The sequence below is a fragment of the Sciurus vulgaris genome (genome assembly GCF_902686455.1).
Source record: "Sciurus vulgaris genome assembly, chromosome: 2".
NCBI classification, from domain to species: Eukaryota; Metazoa; Chordata; class Mammalia; order Rodentia; family Sciuridae; genus Sciurus; species Sciurus vulgaris.
The window spans coordinates 14,845,261-14,871,404 of NC_136462.1; the positions used below are offsets into that span (position 1 = coordinate 14,845,261).

At 39.3% G+C, this 26,144-nt stretch overlaps 1 protein-coding gene across 8 annotated transcripts in view; it reads left to right on the forward strand.

Annotated features, from left to right (window-relative positions):
- The window catches only part of RPS6KA5 (ribosomal protein S6 kinase A5), a 160,741-nt gene extending 137,711 nt beyond the window's left edge, over positions 1-23,030 (forward strand). For 7 of the 8 annotated variants that reach the window (XM_079129555.1, XM_079129552.1, XM_079129553.1 and 4 more), the window contains 7 exons: positions 184-317; positions 1,011-1,104; positions 3,940-4,110; positions 11,124-11,315; positions 15,871-16,030; positions 16,947-17,110; positions 20,452-23,030. In XM_079129555.1, coding sequence (XP_078985681.1) covers positions 184-317; positions 1,011-1,104; positions 3,940-4,110; positions 11,124-11,315; positions 15,871-16,030; positions 16,947-17,110; positions 20,452-20,691 — 1,155 coding nt within the window. In that variant the 3' untranslated portion in view covers positions 20,692-23,030. The remainder of the gene's footprint in view (positions 1-183; positions 318-1,010; positions 1,105-3,939; positions 4,111-11,123; positions 11,316-15,870; positions 16,031-16,946; positions 17,111-20,451) is intronic. The other variant, XM_079129551.1, reaches the window with a different exon arrangement.
- Positions 23,031-26,144: the final 3,114 nt, after the last annotated feature.

The following is a 26,144-nucleotide window of genomic DNA, read 5'->3' on the forward strand; positions in this document are numbered from 1 at the left end:
ATGTATATTAAGTAAATGCTGTAGATAAAAATAGAAACAAGTTAAAGTAAAATGAATTTTAGATTACAAATGTATTCCATTCAGATTTATGAATGTTAATAATTTTATATTGCTCTGTGGTTTTACTTATCCCTTGGTATTTCTAACCTTTTCTTAAGTTAAATGTTGTTGGTTTCTCATCAGGACTCTCCATTCTATCAACACTATGACCTAGATCTGAAGGACAAACCCTTGGGAGAAGGAAGCTTTTCCATTTGTCGAAAGTGTGTGCACAAAAAAAGTAACCAAGCATTTGCTGTCAAAATAATCAGCAAAAGGTATGACCGTTTCTAGCTGTCTTTCATGTGTATTGATCCTAGTCAGTGGGTTCTATAAATTAAGAGGTTTTTATTGAAAAGGAAATGAACAGTGTGTTAAGGTTTTCTACCCACAGTCTTAACTACATGGCTCATTGGTTGATACATTGTACTTCTAGTTCTAATAGATATTTTCTGATAAATAATCCATTTTAGACAGAAATCATAATCTGATATGCTTTTGAGATTGTTACAGGGAAACTTTCTTGTGACAGTGATACATTTAGTCAAACTTGCCTAGTGATCTCAGCTGCTAATGCTATTTCTATTAGTTGTATGTTTCAAGTACTTTTCTCTGAAATTGTTTAGCAAGCTACTGGTAGCTTCAAGAGCCAGCTAGTTGTTTCAGTAACTGATTATTACCCTCATGACTGTCTATTTTTATTACCAAATTGTCAGGCAAATAGAGCATCCATTTCTTTGCATGACTAGCTCTTTTCTGACTCAAAGAGAATAATTTTCTCCAGAAAAAGTCCTACTTTTCTGGGGTGTATGATTCATTACTTTCATGGAAACTTCATTAAACCTCATTCTCATACTTTGATATGTGTATTCTGAGCGCACTGTAAATAAAAACAAAATTGGGGTTGGAGCAAAACTGCCATAAAAACTTGCTTGAAGAATCATGTAGATGCTAACTATTTCATCTTGCAGGATGGAAGCCAATACTCAGAAAGAAATAACAGCTCTGAAGCTCTGTGAAGGACACCCCAATATTGTGAAGTTGCATGAAGTTTTTCATGATCAGGTATTCACGTGTTTTTTTTTTTTCCTCCTGTGTCCTAGTTCACATAGAAGGTTCCATTTCTCACCAGTTTTATTGGTATGGAGCATCACCTGGCCACTAGGAAGGGCAGAAAAACCACCCCACCCCACCCCACACACGCTCTTACCCACTCCCAAAACAGTTCCTCCTGCCATGTTGCTTTCCTCACTCTGTCATTACCACCTGTGCCAGGGAAGGAGGATGGGGACAGCAGCTCAGGGCACTGTCCCAAGCACAGGGCACTTGTTGCCAGGGCAGCTGCGCCCACCACCGTGCATGCTTCTCAGTACTTCAGCTTTCTTGTCACTTCTAGAGCAGAGCATAGAGCCTTGAGCCCACTTCCTGCAAGCCGGAGGGCAAGCATAAGCAGAAGGGCAGGGCTGCTCCCTGCAGCTTCTCACTTCAGAGGGCAAATTCTGCTCTCCCCAGCCTAGATCATGCTGCCCTCTTGTCCACTCCCAGTCTTGCTGTCCAACAGAAAGCTGGGAAATGGGAAGGGACCACTGTGTTGGGTTTGTGTCACCTCTCAGCCCCTTCCCCTGCCAACTCGTGACTGAAATTGCCCCATTAGTCTTCTTTCCCGAGACCAGGTGGAATGACACAGTCCTGCTCAAGACAACGTAGAGGCACAGCAGCTAAAACCATCGCAAATATGGTTTGCCCTGGTTTTACAAAGGAAGGCACTGAGGTTCTGAAGGATCATGAGACTTGCACCAAAATCGTACAACAGTCCAATGAAAATCTAGTAGGCAGAACCTGATCTGCTGTTCGGGGCTCTCCTCATTGTGATCTGTGACATCCACGACTAGAATAGCAAGGACCCAGGTTTCTACTACGTTGAAATTCCCTAAGTACCCAGGGCAAGAAAGATACCTCCCAGTGAGCTCAGGAAGCAGCAGCCATATTATCAAAACTGTAATGATTGCTGCCATTTCTAATCACGTATTTCCTGTGGCCCAGGTACCACACCAAGTGCTCTACATGTATCACCTTGGTCAGTCCTTACCATACTCCATGCGGTGAGAACACAGAGACTCCCAGTTCACTGACAGGGTGTCGGAGTTTGTAAGTGGTAAGGCTGGATCTGAGTCCAGCCGTACAACATCAGAGCCCAGCAAGCTGTTAATTGTTTCACTCTACTGCGTGACAGAAGGCAGAAAGAGCCTGGTTTTTATGTCAGGCAGTGAGCACCCAAAATTGGTATTATCCTCTCTACTTGCTCTTTGGTTCTCATAATCAGAAAAGGAAACCCTTGGAAGCAGTGACTTGGGGACTGCTCTCCCTGCTTCTCCACTGCCTCCCACGTCATTGAGTTACTCCATTTTAGAATAGGGAGTGAGTCCCCCGTCCACTAGAGCTACACAAGAAGAAACTAAGAGTCAGGCGTGGGGCACACCTGCAATCCCAGCTATTCAGGAGACTAAGTAAGAGGTCATAAATTCAAGGTCACCTGAGCAGTTTAGTGAGACCCTGTCTCAAAATAAAATTTATGAAAAGGCTGGGAATACAGCTTAAGGCTAGAGTGCCTAGGCAAGGGTAAGCCCTGGATTTAATCCCCAGTACCACAAGGAGGAGAGATGGAGCCTGGACAGCATCTGCTAATGTAGACCTACCGATCAAGGAATCAATGGGTGACCTTAGGAATCTCCCTCAGTGATTCTGCATCTGTGCCCCAACTGTATCCCAGCCAGGACATTTGATCTCTGACTTCAGACTGATGTTGGATCTCAGAAACCACATTCATGATTCTCTGTTTATGTCTGAAGTTAATTATTTGCTATTTTTATATTCAAGGGTTACTAGAATATAAATCATCTCATAATATAATCATATATATACTAGTGTAAATACATTATTATTCTAACGTGTAGTTGTTGAAATATACCTTAGATTTTCCCATGATGATGATGTGGTTGCCTAGACCACCCCCATAACCAGATGGTCTTCTTTCTAACTGATGGGTAGCAGTGAGATTGGGTCTTCAACCTTTGACGGTGACAGTATAGTTCACTTTATGATCTGTGCTTTACATACTTTAAATTTTCTATTATGTTCAGAATAATATACTTGCAACTTTTATGGAGAAGTTTTTATGAGTTTGCTAATTCTGGCAGCATTTATTGAGTGATATTAGTGCTATTGTACATAGTGCCTGAATCTGAATACTGATGTGTTTTTTCCTAAACCATTTGTGTTCGTTTGAGAGCTGATGTAAGTCCTTCCTCTCATCTTTATTGAAATATATGCAGAGCATGTAAATGTGTAACTTATAAAGTAGTTAATTAAGATGTTTCTGTAGAGATCAAAAGCAGTTACTTAAAAAAACCTAGAAAATGAGTATGGATACTTGTAACACAAAATCAGTAGGAACCCTGAAGCTAGTCTTTTGTGTCCTAACATTATCAAACTGTACCTTTCTTATGAGGTAAATGTGTCATTAAATGGGCGTGCCAGGCCTCATGTGCACAGTTGACCAAACCTAGTTGATAATCTTCTAGATTATTTTTAACAGATGACTTCAGATTACTGTCATTACTTGGGTTAGAATGGAATTCAAATGACAGAATTAGTCAAGGAAAGGATATATGAAGATTTCCCTGAAGTACTTGAAATTTTCCATTACCAAAATAGAATTCTAAAAAAGCCACATTATCCCTCAGATCTTTTCCCTAAAATTCAAAGATTGCTTGCTGGTGATTATTTAAATAAGGGATTACTTATACTTACTGATAATAGATAATAGTCAATAAATGTTTTATACACTAATAGACTTCTCCATTTCATTAAATTTCCACATTATTCTGTTTTCTTTCGTAGCTGCATACTTTTCTGGTGATGGAGCTGCTGAATGGGGGAGAACTGTTTGAACGCATAAAGAAGAAGCAGCACTTCAGTGAGACGGAAGCCAGCTACATCATGCGGAAGCTTGTTTCAGCTGTCAGCCACATGCATGACGTCGGAGTGGTGCACCGCGACCTGAAACCCGAGGTATAAACCAGTGCAATCGTTTTTATAATTCATCTGACATTCACTATTAAATATCCCCCAAGTGTTGTGGAATTTGGAGGGTTTGTTTCCCCAGAGTTGTTAAGTAGATACTTGAAAATATCAGGGGCAAGGGGGGGTGTCTTTTCTATGTCAGTCTGAAATAAATTTGTCCTTTTGATGTTTTGGTTTGTGTGGGATTTTGGGGAGTTGTTTGTTTGGTTTTGGGCCAGCTGATCATCTTGAGGTTATATTTGCAAGTGTGAGAACCTTTCATGGAAAAAATACTTTTTGCAAGTATTGTGGACTAAAAATAGCAATGGAAAATTTTTGTAACAGAAAATAATATCCCTTCTGTATGTATTCCATTTTGCAGAGTTTTTTAAGAATATATTTTAAAAACTTATTTTTCCCATTTGTGATCAAACTGATTAGTTCCTGAATGGGAGTGCATATGATTCTATTGTACATACTTACACATAAAGCATTGTTTTGGTTTAATAAGTTATGCCATCTTTGTATGGGCTTTTTGTGCTCCGACTGTAATATTTATAGAACTGTGTAGCAATGCAAAAGAAGCAGCTTTTAAAATATTTCTTCTTTTAAAAGGTTAATAAAGAGGGTTCTTACTCAGAGTAATCCCTTTTTACCAAAAATACAAAAATACAAAAACTCCTTTTTGAAAATCAACAAAACAATAATGAAAATTGAAAAATAAAACCCAGTAATTTATAAGACAGGAACAGTGAATCATCCCTTGCCATGAGCACAATTATACATATTGCCTCTCTAAAACAGATCTTTATTTTTAGATCCATGTGATTAGGGTGCATTTTCAAATATATTTAAAATATTAATGTGTTTGTTGTTTCTTTTTTGTTAACAACAAAAGAATATTTCCCTAAAACTACTGTTTTTGCCTTTTATTTAAGTATCTTTCATCATTAGAGGAAGAGGCCATCTTAAAAATGGAAATCTGTACATTCAAATAAATATACAGTCATCCTTGTGACTCTGTGGAGGACTAGTCAGTCCCAGGACTCCCATAGACACCAAACTCCAGGGGTGCTCAAGTCCTTTATATAAAATGGTCTGTTGTTTGCATGTTGTTATACACATCCTCCCGTATACCTTAATTCCCCTGTAGATTGTTTGTAACACCCAATGCAATGTAAGTGCTATTCAAATAGTTATATGATACTGTTTAGTGGACATGGCAAGAAAAGTCTGTCCATGTTCAGTACCACTGCACTTTATTTTAAGTCTTGATCCATGGATGATTGAAGCTAAAGTTATAAAACTCAGTGCAGGGCTGGGGCTGGGGCTCAGTGGTGGAGCACCTGCCTGGCATGTGTGAGGCACTGGGTTTGATGCTCAGCACCACATATATATAAATAAGTAAATAAAGATCCATCAACAACTAAAAAACAATTTAAAAAACTCAGTGAACATGGAGGGGTGACTGTAATTGATCGTTCCTTTAATGTATTTACACTTGTGTGTACCTTCTATTAATCATTCATATTACTAGTGATGAATCCGAAGTGCATTGTGTTTGATGAACTTGCCACTCTGTAGGCTCCCCTCTGCTCCCCTCATCCTGGTTCTCTCCCTCCCACACAACGCCCACTGAAAATATGGTACTCTGTACATTGGAGATTAGCTGTCTATTTTTAAATGTGAAAGCACACCACTTAAATGTTTTCTTGATAGACAGGGAACAAGCATGTAGTTTTTTTAATGGAAAAGAAGATCTGTTCCATGACTGTATAGAATTCATTTTCACATGTTTTATTCTTTGATAACTGGCCATCTGTCATCTCATGAGTCTGAAATGAGGCAGTGGTCCTCTGCAGCAGAATTTAAAGTTGCTTTCCTAATTCCTCAATAAAAAGATAACTTTTTTTTATACTGGGGTATGAATCTGGGGGTACTTAACCACTGAGCCACATCCCCAGCCCTATTTTATATTCTATTTAGAGATAGGGTCTCACTGAGTTACTTACAGCCTCACTAAGATGCTGAGGCTGGCTTTGAATTTGAGATCCTCCTGCCTCAGCCTCCTGAGCTGCTGGGGTTACAGGCATGCACCACCACAACTGGCTTAATTTTCTTATTTTTTATAAGCCTTTTTCTTTCATTTGGAATGAAACAGAATTGTCAGATTATTGAGGACATTCTACCAGTTATAGTCTTAAGATCAAACTAGATTTTTAAATAATGAAAATGTACCTTTGAACTAACATCTTCATAATCAGGTAGCTTTCACTGGGACTCTTAAATGGCACAGTATATTATTTCCAAAGCAAAAGTTTAATCCCTTTCCAATGTGGCATTTTAAGATCTGATTGTATATCTTTTTGTTGATGGTGATGGAGCATTCATTTCTGCATAGAGAAAATCCTAAGTTCTAGGTGAGAGAGAATCAGATAAATTTAGAAGCCCGCTGACATTCTTCATAGGCTGCTTTGTGTTTTTCAAACTGGTCCCATCTTCTTGGAAGATTAAGAAAAGTTGTATCTATCACGTTAGTTCCAGGCAGAACTTGGAATGAGGCTGAAAGGGCATTGGCCGCTTACTTCCTGATCGCGCACCCGCACACTCCCCTGCACGCGCCCCACGCACAGCTGTCTCTAACGCTGTGGGAGAGTTGATGAGCAGGGTGCTCCAGTTCTACCTGCTCAGGACTAGGAGGAATGGATTAAAGTCATCAAATTAAAGTGAACGCCACAGTCCCTCATTTTCTCCACTTCTAAAACTAAAATGGAGAGGTCGTTTGCCAATCTTAGTATGGAATAAACTCAAGTCACTTCCAGAGACTCAGCAAGCAAGTGCAGTTAGGAGGGCCAATACGTTCGCTGCCCTGGGCAGCATGTGCCTGGCGCTATGGGGGCCTCAGGTGTTGTTTGCCAAAGACTTTTCCCAAGCAAATATTCACACACCCAACTGTGACTTCACTTGTCACAATCAAAGATTAAGCATTGTTTGATAGAAGATTTAAGAGAACTTTACATTTTTTGTTTTTCTTAATTCCCACTTTACTCATTTTCAACTTCTAAGTGAAAGGTTTAAAAGCTTTTTCTTTGCATCAGTGAAAGTTTCTGTCACGTCTCCTTTTTCAGCTGGAATAGCATTAGCAAAGCAAATGACATTCTAGCACTGGGAAGAATATAACCAATATAAAGGCACAGTGGATTTTGTTAGGATGTCTAAAGATAGTAGAGTCAGATTCACTCACTTTAGGTACTAGCTTGATGTGCATATTAGAACAATATCAGAGATATTGAGGTTTGGTTGCAGGCTACCCCAGTAAAGCAAATCATAGGGTGTTTTGTTTCCCAGTGTATATTAAAGTTATTTTTATTCTACGCTGTAGTCTACTAAGTGTACAATAGCATTGTGTCTGAAAAATCAGCATTTATTAAGCAGGTGGCAAGCACCAAAGTGGTATAGTAAAGCCTTAACAATGTAGAAGACTTAATGAAGTAATGATCCAAATAACCATGTTTTCTGAATATTTGAGGCATATCTGAACATTTAAATATGTTTAAGTATTAACCGTTTTGGAGAAAGTGTTTCTGAATTAACAGTTGTGGAGAACCTGTTTCTCCACCATGTTTTCTTTAATAGACTAAGCTAAATATCATATAACTGTTTTATTTACACCTTTATTCAGTGAACAAATATAGGCATACCTCAGAGATATTGAGGTTTGGTTGCAGGCTACCCCAATAAAGCAAATCACAGGGTGTTTTGTTTCCCAGTATATATTAAAGTTATTTTTATTCTACACTGTAGTCTACTAAGTGTACAATAGCATTGTGTCTGAAAAATCAACATTCATACCTCAATTTTAAAATAATTTATTGCTAAAATTTTTAACTGCCTTCTAAACTAGTGAGTTATCAAGTTTTGCTGGTGGAAGGTTTTGCCTGGGTATCGATAGCTGTTGCCAATCAGGGTTAAGGTCACTGTGGCAGTTTCTTAAATAAAATGACAATGAAGTTAGATGTACTGATTAACTTTTCCTTTCTCGAAACGTTCCTCTGTAGTGTGGGATCTGCTTGACAGCGTTTGGCCCACAGTAGAACTTCTTTCAAAGTCAGAGTCCATCTTCTCGAGCCCGCCCCTGCTTTATCAGCCACGCTGTGTCTTATTCTAAACCCTTTGCTGTCGTTTCAACGGTGTTCACAGCACCTTCGCCAGGAGCCAATTCCAGCTCCGGAAACCACTCTCTCCGCTCATCCAGAGGAAGCAGCTCCTGTGCTTCACGTTGTGTCGTGAGAGGGCCGCGGTTTGGCCACGTCTTCAGGCTCCCTTCCTGTTCTAGTCCCAGCGGTTTGGTCACATCTTCAGGCTCCCTTCCTGTTCTAGTCCCAGCGGTTTGGTCACGTCTTCAGGCTCCCTTCCTGTTCTAGTCCCAGCGGTTTGGCCACGTCTTCAGGCTCCCTTCCTGTTCTAGTCCCAGCGGTTTGGTCACGTCTTCAGGCTCCCTTCCTGTTCTAGTCCCAGCGGTTTGGCCACGTCTTCAGGCTCCCTTCCTGTTCTAGTCCCTTGCTATTTCCTCCACATCTGCAGTTACTTCCTCCACAGTCTTGAGCCCCTCAAAGTTCAAGGATGTGGCATCGACTCCCAAACTCCTCTTCAGGTTCACGTTCTGTCCTCCTCCCAGGAGTTTGAGTGCACTCAGTGGAGTCTAGAGCGGTGAATCCTTTCCAGAAGGTTTCCAGCCTGCTTTGCCCGGATCACTCAGAGGAATCACCACCTATGGCAGCTGGAGCCTCACAGAATCCGTTTCTTAAATAACGGGACTCGAAAGTCAAAATCCCCCTTGTTCCCCAGGCAGGACGGGTGTGTGCTGATAGGCATGAGACCACCTCGCGGTGCGTCTCCATCAGGGCTCTTGGGTGACCAGACGCGGCGTCGATGGGCAGCACCATTTTGAGAGGAATCTCTTTCTGAGCAGTGGGTCTCAACAGTGGGCTTAAGATGTTCAGTAAGCCGTGTTGTAAACAGACGTGCTGTCACTCAGCTTCATTGTCCCTTAAGTGGAGAACAGGCAGAGTAGGTTTAAGGACCCAGAACTTTCAGCATGATAAATGAGCAGTGGCTTCAACTTCAAGCCACCAGCTGTGTCAACCCCAAAGAGAGTCACCTGTGCTTTGAGCTCTGAAGCCACGCATCAACCTCTCTTCAGCTGTGAGAGTCCTAGGTGGCATCTTCTTCCAAGAGCAGGCTCTGTAGTTTGCATTAAAAATCTGGTTTTTGGCATCACTGCCTTCGTCAGTGATTTGGGCAGGATCCTCTGGGTGACTTACTGCACCTGCTGTTTGACTTTGCACTTTCATCCTATGGACATGATCTTTTCCTTCAGCCTCACAAACAGGACTTCCAGCTTCATGCTTGTCCTCTGTAGCTTCCTCGCCTTCTCAGTCTTCAGAGCATGGAAGAGCGCTGGGGTCCAGCTCTGGATGAGACTTCGGCTTATGGGAGGGTCGTGGCTGAGTCGATCATCTGTCCAAACCACTAAAACTTTCTCCCTGTTGGTATTAAGGCTGTTTCACTTTCTAGTTTGTGTGTGCACTGGTGTCACACTTCTGATTTACTTCAAGGACTTTCTCTGTGCATTCACATCCCGCTGACTGTTTGGCCCAGGAAGCCTACTTTTGAGCTTATCTCAGCTTTCAACGTGTCTTCCTCACCAAGCTTAATCATTTCTAGTTTTTTATTTAAAGTGAGAAACATGACCTTTCCATTCACTTGAACACTTGGAGGCCATGGCAGGGTTATTAATTGACCTAATTTCAATGTTATTGTGTTTCAGAGACTAGAGAGGCCTGAGGAAAGGGAGAGAAACAGGAAACAGCACAGTCAGAATACACAGGACATTTATTGATTAACTTCATCTTCTTATATGGGTAGTTCATGGTGTCCCCCAGACAGTTACAATAGCAGCATCAAAGAGGACTGATCAGTGTAACAGATACAATAATAATGAAAAAGCTTGGAATATTGTGAAAATTACCCAAAGACACAAAGTAAGCACACTGTTGTAAAAATAGTGCTGAGAGACTTGTTCAACCCAAGGCTGCCACAGGTCTTTCTTTCTTTTGTTAAAAATGCATTATCTGGGCTGAAATGTAGCTCAGTGGTAGAGCTCTTACCTAGCATGTGTGAGGCCCTGAGTTCAATTGTCAGCACCACATATAACTAAATAAAATAAAGGCCCATCAATAACTTAAAAAGTATTTTTTGAAAATTGCATTATCTGAGCCAGGCACAACAATGCACACCTGTAATCCCACCTACTCAGGAGGCTGAGGCAGGAGGGTGGCAAGTGCCAAGCCAGCCTGGACAACTTGGTAAGATCCTGTCTCAAAATTTAAAAATTTTTAAAGGGCTTAGTGGTTGAGGGCACCTGGGTTCAGTCTCTAGTACTGCACACACAAAAAAAAGCCCCGAAACTTTTAAACACAAAAGAATGAGGTATCCACCAAGAGCGATAACATGAAGCACAATCAAATGAGGAAGGCCTGTATTTACCAAAGCACCTACTTTAAGACTAGGAACACAGAGTCCCCACCCTTATGAAATTATGGTCTAGTGTATCAGAACATTAAACTGAAAATACAGAGTTGATAAGTGCCAGGAAGAAAAAACAAACCAGGCGATGAGAAAACATGAGAAGCTCTCATTTCAGTTGGGTGAATGGTTAGGGTGGTATTCCCTAGGGGGCTGGGTTGGGAGGTGGGCTTGGAAAGGAGGTCATAGAGGAAGTGGCAGACAGACTCAAGCCAAAGGAAAAGAGACACATGCAGTAGAAAAGTGTCTCTCCCAACATTGTAAAATGGAAATAAGACAAAAAAGCATAAAAAAAGAGAGCAACTGTACATTGACATGCAGCCCCCACGCCATCCCTGTCAGACTCTCCCTCTGCATGAAATGCTCCATGAACAGGATCAGCAGATCCTCTGACATTTCAATGAGAAACCAACTGAAGTATTGGTATCTTGCAGAATTTATTATTCACTGATGAAAATGATAATTTGGAAATTAAAGTTATCGATTTCGGGTTTGCACGCCTCAAGCCGCCTGACAATCAGCCCCTGAAGACCCCGTGCTTCACCCTTCATTATGCAGCCCCAGAACTCTTGAATCACAACGGCTACGATGAGTCCTGTGACCTATGGAGCTTGGGTGTCATCTTGGTGAGTGTCACAGAAGAGCCACTGAACCTGGTCAGGTCTTAGGTGTCCTCTGCACTTTTCTCTCTTTGCTGTTTTTCTTCAATTCGTGAGGGGAAAAAAATGGCCGATTGGTTTCTTTTCTGTACAGCCAATTAGAAGGCCTATCAAAGAATATGTCCCTTTCTTAAAACTTGGATTAGAGAAAATGTTAGATTTGGGTTTATTTTGAAATGTTTAAGTTGCCTGTTTCATATGAATGAATTATATGGTATTTTTTTAAAAGAGGCATGAGTGTATTTTCATAAGACATATCAGTTATAATGTGAAAATAGCAGGGTGACTCATTAATACAAAAACACTTTTAAAAATTATGTGAGATTTCAGACTAAAAATGTAATTAAAATCATTTAGGATAAATTAACAAATTAATAGATTGAACTAGAAATACTTATGGTAATTTGTAGCAATCATGTAAGCCTGCTTTTTACAAAATGTGCCTAGATGATATAATCAGAAAATGAACATTAAGCTGGAAAAAAATCTGAGCATGTTTTGACCTCAAAATAGCATTACTTTTTCTGCAGGTAGTTCATCATACATGATCATAGAGGGAAATTTTGAAATAATACAGAAAGATGCAAGAAACAAAGTGAAAATCGCTCCTAACCTTTTCATTCAAAGATGACGCTGAGCAAGCTCCCCTTGCCCTCTGTCCCCCTGCTGCAGTGTATCTTCCATATTGTTATATGTGGATGTGGATGTGGAATTTTTAACAAATGAGCTTCTATTATACATGTAGTTTGATTCTCTGAAATTTCTTTAACCACTTAGCATTTTTCCTGTTTTTCAGTAATTATAAACTATAGGAATAAGTACTTTATATATCATGTTTGCATTTGTCCCATTTTTCCTTAGAATGGATTCCTAGGGAGGGTTGCATCTTTATTTTAACATGGATGCCTAGATTCCCTGCTAGAAGATGCACCAGGTTATGTTCCCATCAACTGTATGCAGGAACGCTGGGTGCTTTCAGTTTCAATCTTAAATTACATTCCACTGTTCTTATAATTAGCATGCATTTCTTTGATGAATATTCGCTCTCAGCATCTTTTCATGCATTTGGACATTTGTATTTTCTCAGTTATGAATTGCTCTTTATGAGCTTTGCTCATTGGCCTGTGGGGAGATTTTTCCTACTTAATCCTAAAGGTCTGTTAAGGATTTTAATGCTTTGTCTGCCATCAATATTGGAGATGTTTTTCTGGATTACCCTTTGTTTGAAAACTTTGTTTATAGTAATAAGGAATTTTAATTTTGTTTTCAGAGGAGTTTATAAATAGAGAAGGTCTTTTCCCCGTGTACTGAGCCATGTCAGCCTTTCCCTGTGTGGTATGTGGCTTTGATGTCAGACTGTCACTCCATCCCTGCCCTCAACCCAAGATTTTAGAAGTATTCTCCTAACTTACCCTCACATTTCTCTGTTTTATTCTTATGCTTCAATCTGCACTCCATCTGGGATTTATTTTGGTGTCACTTGTCCTCCTCCAATGGCAGCCACTTGTCCCTACAGGATGGTTCTTTATTTTAAGCTTTATGTGATTTTCATCTGAGCACTTTTAAATCAGTTATCATTTTCAATCTAACACTTATGAATAGGATTATTTTAGTAAAAATAAACAACTGTGAAAACAAAACTACTCTAGGTTGGAGGAGTTATATGGACTTAAATTGATGACATTTCCATTAGTAGCAATGACTTCAAAAATTTGATGTAAATAAAAAAGAGTCTTTTATTTTTAGTATTAATTTTCTTTTCCATTGTTAAAGAAGCTTCCATTTAAATCTAGGCCAATTATGACCAGCAGGCTCTTAAGGTTTGAGTCTTAGACATGCAGACAGGTATAGTAGAGCCCAGGTGTTACTTCTATGAAAGGAACTTTCCATAAAGGCATGGATGGGCAGTTCTGCCCCCTAGATCTGATTACCAAATTTCAAGAAAAACAGGGGATGTGAAACAGGCTAAGTGATACCAGAGTACAGTCCAAATGTCAAGACTGTGGGCAGTTCTAGAAGCTAACATATTTTTTTTATAGTTCCCATTTCTTTTAATATCCATGTTTTTACAGTTATAGTTGAGTATGACTGCAATTGTATATTGTGCCCACACCTAACATGATACTAGATTTGATCCATATCTTGCTAGGAAGGCTTACTAACGTTCCCATGAGGGAATATTTGCCGTGCCCTTATTCCTCATATCGTCTGATTGCTTGTACCAATTGGCTCTGATGAACTGTTATAAATAATCTTGAGTGAATATCTTTATTCAGATAATTTTCATAGTTTCTGGATTAGAAGGTGTTAGTGTCTCAGAAATGAGATTATTTGGTTAGTTACTTGTTTGATTTTTATTAATTTTTTATTATTTTGGGGGTTAGAATTTTTTCATTTGTTTCTTTTTAGATATACATGACAGTAGAGTATATATTGACATTATATATATATGTGGAGTATGACTTATTCTAATTAGGATCCCATTCTTATGGTTGTACATGATGTGGAGTTACACTGGTCATGTATTCATATATGAACCTAGAAAAGTTATGTCATTCCACTGTCTTTCCTATTCTCATCCCCCTCCCTTCCCTTCATTCCCCTTTGTCTAATCCAATGAAGTTCTCTTCTTCCCTCCTGCCTTGTTGTACATTGGTATTGCATATGAGAGAACATTTGGAAGTCCACATCTTAAGCAATAAATTATAAGAAAAGATAATTTGGGAACCTACAGGTTAAAAGACACTTCAGAAACAATGTTCACATTTTACTTGAATCCTGATGCAAGCAAAATCTAAATTCTGTTTATTGAATTCAAATTCTAAATGTAATTCATACAAATGTTATTAAAATACATATACAGTATAACACAATGAGATTGCACAAAGAAATGACTGCTAATTTTTTTAAGCATAATAATGGTACTGTGGTTATAAATTTAAGTCTTGCTTTTTAAAGATACAAGATGAAAATGAAAAAAATTAACACCTACTTTAAACTGTCAAGAAAAGAGAAAGCTTTGCGTAAAGGAACGTATATCTCCAGACATCTAAAATACAAAGCCTGAATTATCCCACAGCAAGCACAAAATTTATTTGGAATCCCCTGATTTACCTTAAATGTATGACCCTTTTGCATTTTGCGTGTAATAAATATGAATGTGGGTATTTTATTATGAAAAGAAACCATTTTGCCCTCACTAAGTAAAATAAATACTCTAAGAAAATATATCCTGGGGCTGGGGAGATAGCTCAGTCGGTAGAGTGCTTGTCTTGCAAGCACAAGGCCCTGGGTTCGATCCCCAGCACTCCAAAAAAAAAAAAAAAAAAAAAAGAAGAAAATATATCCTGTAATATCATGTGGCTTTGATTACGACCCAGGATATGCCATGGATGCACCCTCCCTGTCTGAGGGCTTAATTAAAATAGAGCTTACACAGCATATTAAGGTTTGTGCTGTCACAAAATACCGCAAACTGGATGACTTAAACAGCAGAAATTTATTTTCTTGTGGTTCTGGAGCCTCGGTATTCTAAGATTGAGGTACCAGTAGAGTTGGCCCTCCCCTTGGGTTACGGACAGCTACCTACTTGCCACGTACTTGCTAAAGCCTATCACTGGTGCGTGCTTACACGGAGCTCTCTGGTGTCTGTTCTTCTAAAAATACTTATCCTGTTGGATCAGGACGCTGTCACATAATTTCATTTCTCCTTAACTACCTTAAAAAAAACTCTGTTCTCCAAGTACAGTGGCTTTGAGGGTAAGGGCTTCAATATATGAATTTAGTTCATTAACACAAAGGATTTAGGAGACGTAGGACAGGATATACAACATACCTGTGATATAGCACATAATTCCATTTAAAACCTATTTTCTTAGAGTATTTTATTCTGGAGACGTTGGTTTTTGTTTTTTGTTTTTTATTTTGTTCCCAAAATTTTATTTTGAAAATTTCAAAACTAGAGAACATAAGAGAATAATAATATGAGCATCTAGCATTTCACCGCATTTACTTTTTCTTTCTGTGACTCTTCCTTGTGTGTGTGTGTGTGTGTGTGTGCTCTCGCCATGTATTTATGGTACACATATGTTTATGGACAGACATAATACATATATACAGAAGAATAGAGATATTTCTACATACACATGCATGTATAGTTATATATCTTTGTATAAATGTGTCTCTGTGCTTTGTGCCACATCATTTGCAAATATCTGCAGACAGAAAATCTTAACAGAAGTTGATTACTGGATAATCAACTAAAATTACAAGTTGATACCTTTGGATAAAGGGGTACTACTGTAGTAATAAAAATGGTTTAAAATCTTAGTATCATACAAATTCATGCCACTTTGTTTACAAGTTTTTGAAATATGTGTTTACTTCAGTGATAGAAGTCATGTAATCTTTTAAACCAAATAATGCTAGTCCTAATAGCTGGTGAGTTGTGCTGATTAAGTTGGTACTAGGATTACTGGAGGGGCTGCGATCATTCTGCTTTGTTACTTTTCTTCCGTGGTAGTATACAATGTTGTCAGGGCAGGTTCCATTCCAGTCTCATGACAGAAGTTTGACGTGCACCAGTGCAGTGGAAATCATGAAGAAAATTAAGAAGGGAGATTTCTCCTTTGAAGGAGAAGCCTGGAAGAATGTATCCCAAGAGGCTAAAGATTTGATCCAAGGTAAGCATCTCATGAAACGTGGTGTCCTGTGGGGTGCATAGTGACTGAAGCGGAATCATACCCCTTACACGCGGGTATGTTGGCTAATTACCTGGACCTGCTTCCTCTGCCGCTGTAGGAGACGCTCAGGTGTCTCCATTTCTTTACAGTGGAGCACCCTCTTCCTCTTGCCCTCTTCTCCTCATCCTAAGGCACTGGATTCCTGGATCCTTCCAGGCTGCCCCGCCTCCAGCACTGGGCCTGTGTTTCGCTACTGTCCCTGTGCACACCTGTTGGACTAGCTTGCTCTTTGTCCCTGTCTTCTAGTCACTCCTTGAGTCATGAGAGCCTTCCTGCCCTCCCTGACTTGTAGCAGATGCTGGTAAATGTCGGGGACATGAGTGACATAGATCTAGGTGTTCTCTCCTCATTGGAGCTTACCAAGTCATCAGTGGGAGTCTTTGTTTTGGGGGTTTCTTTTATGATTGAAAAGCTAGTTAGCCTACAGTCTCCTAGAATAGGCTACTGTGACATTATCCAGTGTCCGCTAGAAGATCTAAATATATACAAAAATGTCATTATTGCCAGACACAGTGGCACGTGCTTATGAGCCCAGTGACTTGAGTGGCTGAGGCAGGAGGATCACAACTTCAGAGCCAGCCTCAGCAACTTAGTGAGGCCCTAAACAACTTACTAAGACCCTGTCTCAAAATAAATAAAAATTATTGGGGATGTGGTTCAGTGGTTTAGCACCCCTCGATTCAACAGTCCTCAGTACCAAAAAAAAAAAAAAGTAGTTATCTTTGTAGGAAACCTTGTTCATGTAGGAAGTACTTGTTCATGTCATATGAACACAATTGAAATTTATGTGTAAGATAGATTTTTAAACCATGTTTAAAATGGCAAACCTTAAAATTAAAATATTTTATTTCCACAGGACTTCTCACAGTTGATCCAAACAAAAGACTTAAAATGTCTGACTTGAGATACAATGAATGGCTTCAAGATGGCAGTCAGCTGTCCTCGAATCCTCTGATGACTCCAGACATTCTGGGATCTTCAGGAGCTGCCGTGCACACCTGTGTGAAAGCAACCTTCCATGTGAGGTTCTGCACTGCACACGCTGTGGATGATTTGAAAAGGGATCGTAAACACATTTCTTTTAAAAAAAAATTTTTTTAGTTGTAGATGGACACAATACCTTTAGTTTATTTATTTATTTATTTATTTATGTGATACTGAGGATCAAACCCAGTGCCTCGCACATGCTAGTCAAGAGCTCTATCACTGAGCTGCAACCCCAGACCCAAAACCACATGTTCTTATTTGGTAGCCTCAGAGACATGCACTACATTGATAACATTCACAGTATATTTACCTTTTAATTTTAGGCATATTTTTATAAACTGCTTCATACTATAAACACATGAATAGAATCTACATGGGGGGTCGGAGTCAGTGCGCACCCACAAAGTACTTACTTGGTGTTCAGAATGAGTTTGTGAGAGGAGACAGTAGTCTGATATTGGAACAGCTGAAAGATTTTAATAAGTAATGGAAACAACTTAAACAACATGCATGATTTTTTAAAAAGCCTTCCCCCCCCCAAACAAAATCATGTTTTAAAATAGTAACTAAACACTAGGAACTAAGGCATAAGCAAAAGTCTGTTCATTCAGCAACCTGATAGTGCATGTCGTAGTCTAGGACTGAGGGATTTGAAGTGAGTTAATTGTGTAAGTATAGACTGTATCCTTAAAAGGCTGACTCTACTTGATAATAACCACATTATGTACCCTTGTATCAAACAGATACAAATGTATCAAGATAATTAACTTGAGAAATAATGGGGTAGAGGGGCTGGGGTTGTGGCTCAGTGGTAGAGTGCTTGCCTAGCATGTGTGAGGCACTGGGTTCGATCCTAGCATCACATAAAAATAAATAAAGAGTAAAAAAAAAGTTTGAAAAATTTTTTAAAAAAGAAATAATGGGTTAGAGAGGCAGAAAATTTTTCTCTGATGGGATTATGTTGAGCCATCAGCACTAGGATTGAATTTTAAAAGTAATAACTGGACATAGTAGTGTACACCTGTAAGCCTAGCTATTTGAGAGACTAAGGCAAGAAAATCAAACGTTCAAAGCCAACCTGGGTAACTTAGCAAAACCCTATCTCAAAATAAAAAGGACTGGGGATGTAACTCAGAGGTGGAGTGCTTGCTTATTAATGGCTCGCACTGAAAAAAATAATAATAAAATTTAAAAAGTAATAAAGCAGAAAATGTTGGACGTAGAGAGGATAGCTACAAGCATTCATATCAGGTGATCCAGATCTTCTCAGTGATGATTATGTGTGAGTTTGTCAAGTGCCTGTACCATTCATTGCTCACAATTGAGGCTAAGAAAAGTCAAGACCGGATGGGATGATGTTTGTGGAACTTTGATTCTCTGTGTGTATTAAGTGACCAAGATAAGCCAAATGACATTGCACTGGGTGTGCAGAGCAAGGACTTAAATGGATTGAATCGGCTCTGTGTTGGAACTTTGTGGTTGGAATTTTCAGTCTTGACATGGAACCAGTAAAAGTAATGGAGGGGATTGTGGCTTTGGATTTCTAATGTTCTTCAATACTTTCTAGTTAGTCAGCGGTTTCTCACTGAGATGTAATGCTAACTTCTTTTTTTTTATTGTAAACAAATGGGATACATGTTGTTTCTCTATTTGTACATGGCGTAAAGGCATACCATTTGTGTAATCATAAATTTACATAGGGTAATGTTATTTGATTCATTCTGTTATTTTTTCCCTTCCCCCACCCCTCCCACCCCTCTTTTCCCTCTATATAGTCCTTCCTTCCTCCATTCTTGCCCCCCTCCCTAACCCTAACTCTAACCCTAACACTAACCCCTCCCTCCCCCCACTACGTGTCCTCATTCACTTATTAGCGATATCATTCGACCTTTGTTTTTTTTGAGATTGGCTTATCTCACTTAGCATGATGTTCTCTAGTTTCATCCATTTGCCTGCAAATGCCATAATTTTATCATTCTTTATGGTTGAGTAATAGTCCATTGTACATATATACCACAGTTTCTTTATCCATTCATCAATTGAAGGACATCTAGGTTGGTTCCACAATCTGGCTATTGTGAATTGAGCAGCTATGAACATTTATGTGGCTGTATCTCTGTAGTATGCTGATTTTAAGTCCTTTGGGTATAGGCCAAGGAGTGGGATAGCTGGGTCAAATGGTGGGTCCATTCCAAGTTTTCTAAGGACTTTCCACGCTGCTTTCCAGAGTGGCTGCACTAATTTGCAGCCCCACCAGCAATGTATGAGTGTACCTTTCTCCCCACATCCTCGCCAACACCTGTTGTTGCTTGTATTCTTTGTATTCTTTTTTTTTTTTTTTTTTTTTTTTTTTGGTGCTAGGGATCGAACCCAGGGCCTTGTGCTTGCAAGGTAAGCACCCTACCAACTGAGCTATCTCCCCAGCCCCATTGCTTGTATTCTTGATAATCGCCATTCTAATTGGGGTGAGATGGAATCTTAGGGTGGTTTTGATTTGTGTTTCTCTTATTACTAGAGATGTTGAACATTTTCCATATGTTTGTTGATTGCTTGTAGATCTTCTTCTGTGAAATGTGTATTCATTTCCTTTGCCCATTTGTTGATTGGATTATTTGCATTCTTGGTGTAGAGTTTTTTGAGTTCTTTATTGATTCAATGCTAACTTCTTAAAGAGATTTATTAAATTAATGGAGGTGCAGTTCAGTGACAGAGAGCCTTGCCTGGCGTGCACAAGGTCCTGAGTTCAAACCCCAGCACCACAAATAAATAAATAAATAAATACAATCCTGACTCGAACTGCCTGGCTGGTTTGATGCAAATGACGTCTTCAGAATTCTTTCCCCATGAACTACTCTCCCCTGCTGGCAGGTTTGAGTATTAAAAGTTTTTAGAGTTTTGTTCATAGCTTAGAGCTATGGTTGCCCCAGAAAGTTGTCTTCTGCTGTCTTATCTACTATAAAAACGTCGATACTTTTTTTGTTGTTCTTTTTAGTTATGAGTGACAGTAGAACGTATTTTGGCATATTATACATACATGGAGTATAACTTATTCTAATCAGGATCCTGTTCCCCTGGTTGTACACGACATGGAGTTACCCTGGTCATGTACTCAAATACAAAGCTGGCAAAGTTATGTCCGATTAATTCTGCTGTCCTTCCTGTTCCCCTCCGGCCTCCCTTCCCTTTGTCCCCTTTGTCTAATCCCATGAACTTCATTCTTCCCCTCCCTGCTCCCTTGTTTTGCGTCAGCATCCCCATAACCCAGCCTTCGGCCTTTGGTTTGGGGGTCGGCTTATTTCGCTTAGCGTGCTATTCTCCAGTTCCATCCATTCTGAAAATGTCGGTACTTTTTTCTTCCCTGTTTCTCCCCCTAGGCCTTTAACAAATATAAGAGAGAAGGGTTTTGCCTTCAGAATGTCGATAAGGCCCCGCTGGCTAAGAGGAGGAAAATGAAGAGGACGAGCACCAGCACGGAGACGCGCAGCAGCTCCAGCGAGAGCTCCCACTCTTCCTCCTCCCACTCCCACGGGAAAACCACGCCCACCAAGACGCTGCAGCCCAGCCACGCCGCCGACAGCGCGAACCCAGAGAGCCTCTTCCAGTTCTCAGACTGAGTGGCCTTCCAATGGCAGGGGTGACCTCCGCGGCCCTGGCACCTGGCTGTCCCTCAGCATGACCCCGAGGTGGTGGTCTGTGCTTTAAAGATTGTCCCGTTGGTCTCACTGGGATCTGCTCCTCGTGAATTTCTTCAGGAAAACCTGTGTGGTTATCCTTGAGCAAGAGCACTGAACAGAGAATGCCACTGTGAATGGAGCAGACGTGATACCCTTAGCACCCGAGCATGATGCCAGCAGGACAGTTCTTGAAAAGGCAAAGGTTCCCCTAAAGGTATCTAGGGACTGGTTGGACGGACGCTGCCTACTGCGTAAGTCACGGGTTTCTCAGATGTCTGCCAGTCAGACTTGATGCCTTTCACTATGCCTGATGGACAAGGTGGGTTTTTAAGAGGTTTGTGTCCTTTGGATAGTGATTTAGCAGAGCGAAAGGTCTGTTTTCAAAATATTCTGTAATGAATTTTATGTGTGGCATATACTTATTTCTTGAGAGAGAAAATTTTAACTTATTGTTTTTATTTTATGGTTATATATGATAATAACTTGCTATTAATCTTTTTCTAAAAAGTTAGAAAAAAAAGTTACTAGAACTTGAGGTCCCATGCTTTGTCTTTGGGATCTTCATGAGATGCATGCTAAGCTATGTATGTTTTTAATTTTGCACTGGCCTTTCCTGGTAATTAATTTTAAAGATTATTGCAGAATATTAAGTACATGTCCCTTTGTTTTAAGTAATATTGCACTTTGTAGAAGAGTGTGAATAAGTCAATCTGTTTTATAAAGTGCACTGTTGGAAGCATATGTACTGTATTTTTGCTGTTTTTTTTTTTTTCCATTATCTACTTACACTTGTCCTTACATCCCTCTTCTGCTTTGTGTGCAACAAGTAGAATGGGGTGCTTTGTATAATGTGTCATTAGCCACTTATGCACCAATCTGAGGAAAAACTAAAGGGAAATTACACTCAACACTGTGCTTCATATTTGTACACTGTGTTGTGCTACAGTGAGACACTTCCTCCTGTAGTCAGATATTATGTACATAATATTTTGGAATCATACCTATGACTTGTTTTGAAAATTTTCTGTTAAATTTTAAATCCAGAAAGCATATTTTATAAACTTATGCAGAGCACTTTTATTGCTCAAAAGTTCTGAATTCATACAGAAAACAAGTTCTATGCGCTGAAGACATTTCATTAAGATTGCTGCATTTAAAAGTACAGTTAATTCATTCCCTATGCAAAAATCATTAAGTGACAGGATTTGTATGTTATGTTTTCTTTTAAAGCCATCTCATGAAATGTCAGGACTGAGAAAAGTGATCTTTGCCATGTTTACAGGAATCATGCTTAAAAAGAGAATGCCCAACATGTTTTATAGTTTTTGTTGATGATATCCTCTTGATCATTGGTTTGGAATTTGGGCATGATATTTATTTATCCCTTTCCCGAGGTAATAACAGCATTAATTTCAACCAGTTCTAAATACTAAAAATATTGCACTCTGTATCAGTAGCATATTTATTACTAAATCAATGTATATATTAATAGCACAGGCAACAAGAATGGCAAATATTAAAATATTTTCAAAAAATTGTATTATCCTGTTCACATTTTTGTCCACGATGGTTTTGGGGAATAACTACGCTTTTCATTGGCCCAAATGGCTACATAATTCTCAGAGTCGATGAAAGTTTTATACTCCATTCAGTCATTCCTAGTAATGATGGGAAATTTTGTGGTGAATTATTACCAACCATTGCTAATTTACAAAATGCGATGCCATCAGGCACTTATTTATCATAAGAAAGGTCCATTTATTTTTATATCAGGCATACTTATATTTGGAAATGCGTAAGTTAGCTCTTCAAGTCATTTTTTTGAACTATGAGTCCTGGTAGAAAATAGGAGATGTAGAATAGAAACTAAAGGGACTGTGTTTGCAAAAGAAAATGATCCAGAACAATGGTCCAACAGCACACCCTAAGCCTGCCGGCGCGACTGGCTCACAGCAGATGCTGGAGTGGACGCGCTTCGCTTTCATTTCTGCCCCTCCATCCTCTCCTGGAGGACCTGATTGACACTGAGACCAGCGAAGGCGGGCAGAGTAGGCGGAGGGGAGAAGGATGGGGCTCTCCATCCGCTGAGGCGCCTGCCTCAGTCATCCAGAAGGGCTTTGGAAAAGACCTCGGAGAGCACACAGCCTGTGCTCCTGTCGGGCGGCATCATCCCTCCCCTGACTTCCAGCCCCCAGAGATGGCGCCCCATGCTGCACTGCAGCACAGGTCGCAGAGCTCCCCTCCGGTGACATCAAGACTCAGTGGTAAGGAATACTTTATATAAAAGTGTACCATGAAAGGACTCTGGTGATACTGAGTCAAATAGAAGTAGATCTTAAAAATATATATATATATTAAATTTTCCTTATGACATTAATTGGGCGATAGAGCCAATCTACCCCTCCCTTCTTCCCTGCGGATTGCATCGTGTGTACTTTATGCCGTCATACCTCCTAGGACGTGTATTTTGTAACTGTACATCTAATACTTTGAGAGGAAAGGAAGGACAGGAAGGTAATGAAGGAAAGAAGTTAAGACCAGTTTCTGTAATTACCATGCCAGACCTGTGGCTGAATGAGTGAAGTTGGCTATTTTGAAATGCACTAATTCTCCCAAGCCTCTATAAAGTAAGAAACCACTGATCTACTGGGATAGAACATCAGTCTTCTGAATTAATTTCAACATGATTGTCTGGGAATTACAGTTCATCTGCCCATGAAAAACTGCCTTTTAATTGTTTTTAGATTACTGCTAATTTCTTGAATAAGTATGTAAATGACTGCATTTTAATTATAAATTATTTTAAGGAATCCTACCAGGATAGATGATTGGTTTGTTGTTGGGTTTTTTTTTTTTTTTTTTTTTAAATAAGGAAGTTCCTTTGGTTACTTTGTTTTTTTAAGTATATACTCAAGATCCTTCATAAAAGTCTACAATTTATTGGCTACTGTTCGCCACGCCTCCAGCTTGTTACTCTCATATTTACTTAAGAACAAGGTACCTTGCAATGTTGAAAATTTCTAAATTATTCTAAATTTTTGGCTTACTGTGTTCTCCCAACGACCAATAGTAATAGCATGAATAGATAGATGTATGTGTGTAACACTTATAATACTTCTTAAAATCTAAGCAAGTTAAATTGTGATGTGCCACTTACATTATGTCAAAATAATTGTCTTGTGGAGGAATTATCATTGCACTGAAGTATCCTTTTTTAATAATATATGGCTTTTGAAATGTTTTTTTTAGTTGTTGATGGACATTTATTTTTATGTATTTATGTGCAGTGCTGAGGATGGAACCCAGTGCCTCACACATGCTAGGCTAGTGCTTTACAATTGAGCCACATCCCCAGCCCAACAATGAAATTTCTTAAGATGCTGATGTGTGGCCTCTTATAACGTAACACCCCAATTTTTGGCCTTTACTTAATTACACCCCACATGTACAAAGTAAAGTGAATTGTACTTTAAAATTCACAAAGCTTCACTTGAGTGTCCATTGTCACTTGATCTGGCACAAAAATGAATGTGGTAAACTCTAATGAAATTTGGAATTTAAATATGAGTCATCATAAAACTCAAGAATGAAATTAATAAACCAAAATTAACAGAGGATGTAGCAAATAATTTTTAAGTATAATGTGCTCAAAGAAAAAAGCAGCTACAGCAACATTAAGGTTTTCTCCACTATCTTGTGAACTTCTCTCTAAATTGTGACATTCTTTAGAGAGAATATTTTCCTTCAGAGTAGTTCTTTAAATCTTATTTCTCCGGGGAGAAAACATGTCTGCAAGGGGGCGTCTTCTTCAGAACTTCTGCTGAGTCTCACTTCAGTCCTGCCTTCAGCTCGGCCAACCTTGGGGCTTTCTGTGTTCTTCCAAGCCCTCCTCTTTGCCCGGCTCTGCCGCATGCAGTTGAGTAGTTGATCACTGTTCCAAATGCTTCTCCTCCTCCCAGGGCTGCTTCATCGATTTGTGAAATAAAGTGCCAATATTTTCACATTCTCCTAATTAGACTGAAAAAGAGTAAGAAGCAGAAGTGGCTCCCAGGTGTGTCAAGGTCACTTCTGAGGCACGAAGGTGCTGTTGATCGCAGGCCCTTTCCTTCCCTCCATCACTTCTGACCATGTGCACAAAGCTGACACTGTGCCTTCAGAAGGAGACCTCAGTTAAAAGAAGAAGTCCTTGGTAGTTTATTCATCAGGCTTAATTTTCTTAGTGAATTTCTGCTGAGAGAGGTGGAAGAACATTTTGTAATATTTTCCTAGTTAGAATGCAACTTGGCCAATGTACAGCATTAAATATTTCAAATGAGTAAAATTGGTATTTAATATAGCAACTGGTCTCCAGAGCACAGGCACCTGGGGTAATATCTAGCATTATTTGTTTCCATTGTTCTTTTCCTTTGTATAACATGTTTATTTTTATGGCCCTATAAAATTTGTCTCTGCTGAAAAAAATCTGGTTGTATTCTTGCCACTCCCCCAGTAAGCAATTTTTATCTTTTCATTTGTTTTGAAGCCCTCCTGTATTAAAAAGGAGAGAGAAGATGATGATGAAAACAGAACAAAAAAAGAAATTCCATGACTTGGAAGGAAAATTGAAGTTGTATGCATGGAATACTGTGGCTTTATTTTCTGACACTTCTGCTTGTAGATAGATTGGAAAATCAATGTTTCTCTTGTTTGTTTGTTTTAAAATCCAGTTGAGGCACTTGGCATTTTTAACTGCAGTGGGTTTTTTTGTTTGTTATTTTTTTTGTTTTTTGGGTTTTTTTGGGTACTGGGAATTGAACCCAGGGCCTAGTGCATGCAGGCCAAGCACTCTACCCATAGAAAACATATACACCCCAGCCCTGTTACTGCAGTTTTATTTAACTTTGTAAGGGGCTGCTGGTATAAAATGAGCTGTGCTGTGTTGGAATGGATGTGTGATAGTTACTAAGGACCCATGACTGTGACAGGTACTGGGTTATTCATAATAGTTTATTTAAGGGACTCCACTGCTGTCTGACTTGCTGAGATTATAAATGTGTGTAAAGGGAATAATTAAATGTACAGTAATAATGCTCAGTCTTTTACTGAATAAGAAGGGGAATATAAAAACATTGCATCTCATAAAAAGTCAATGCTTTTAGTTTTAAAGTTTTGAAAAATATCTCCACTGGCATGAATTTTTAAAAAGAGGCTGAACCACATAAACATATAATTAGAGGAATTTTTTAAGATTGGCATTTAAATGTACAGCTGGTGTACTTTTCTGTCAAAAATATGTGTCCATAGGTTACGGAATTGAATCTTGCTGAAAATAATCTAAGCTGCAATAATCTATATAACTCTTCTTTCACAGCTGTACATAAAGATAAGAACTTGTCTTACTAGAAGACCAGTGG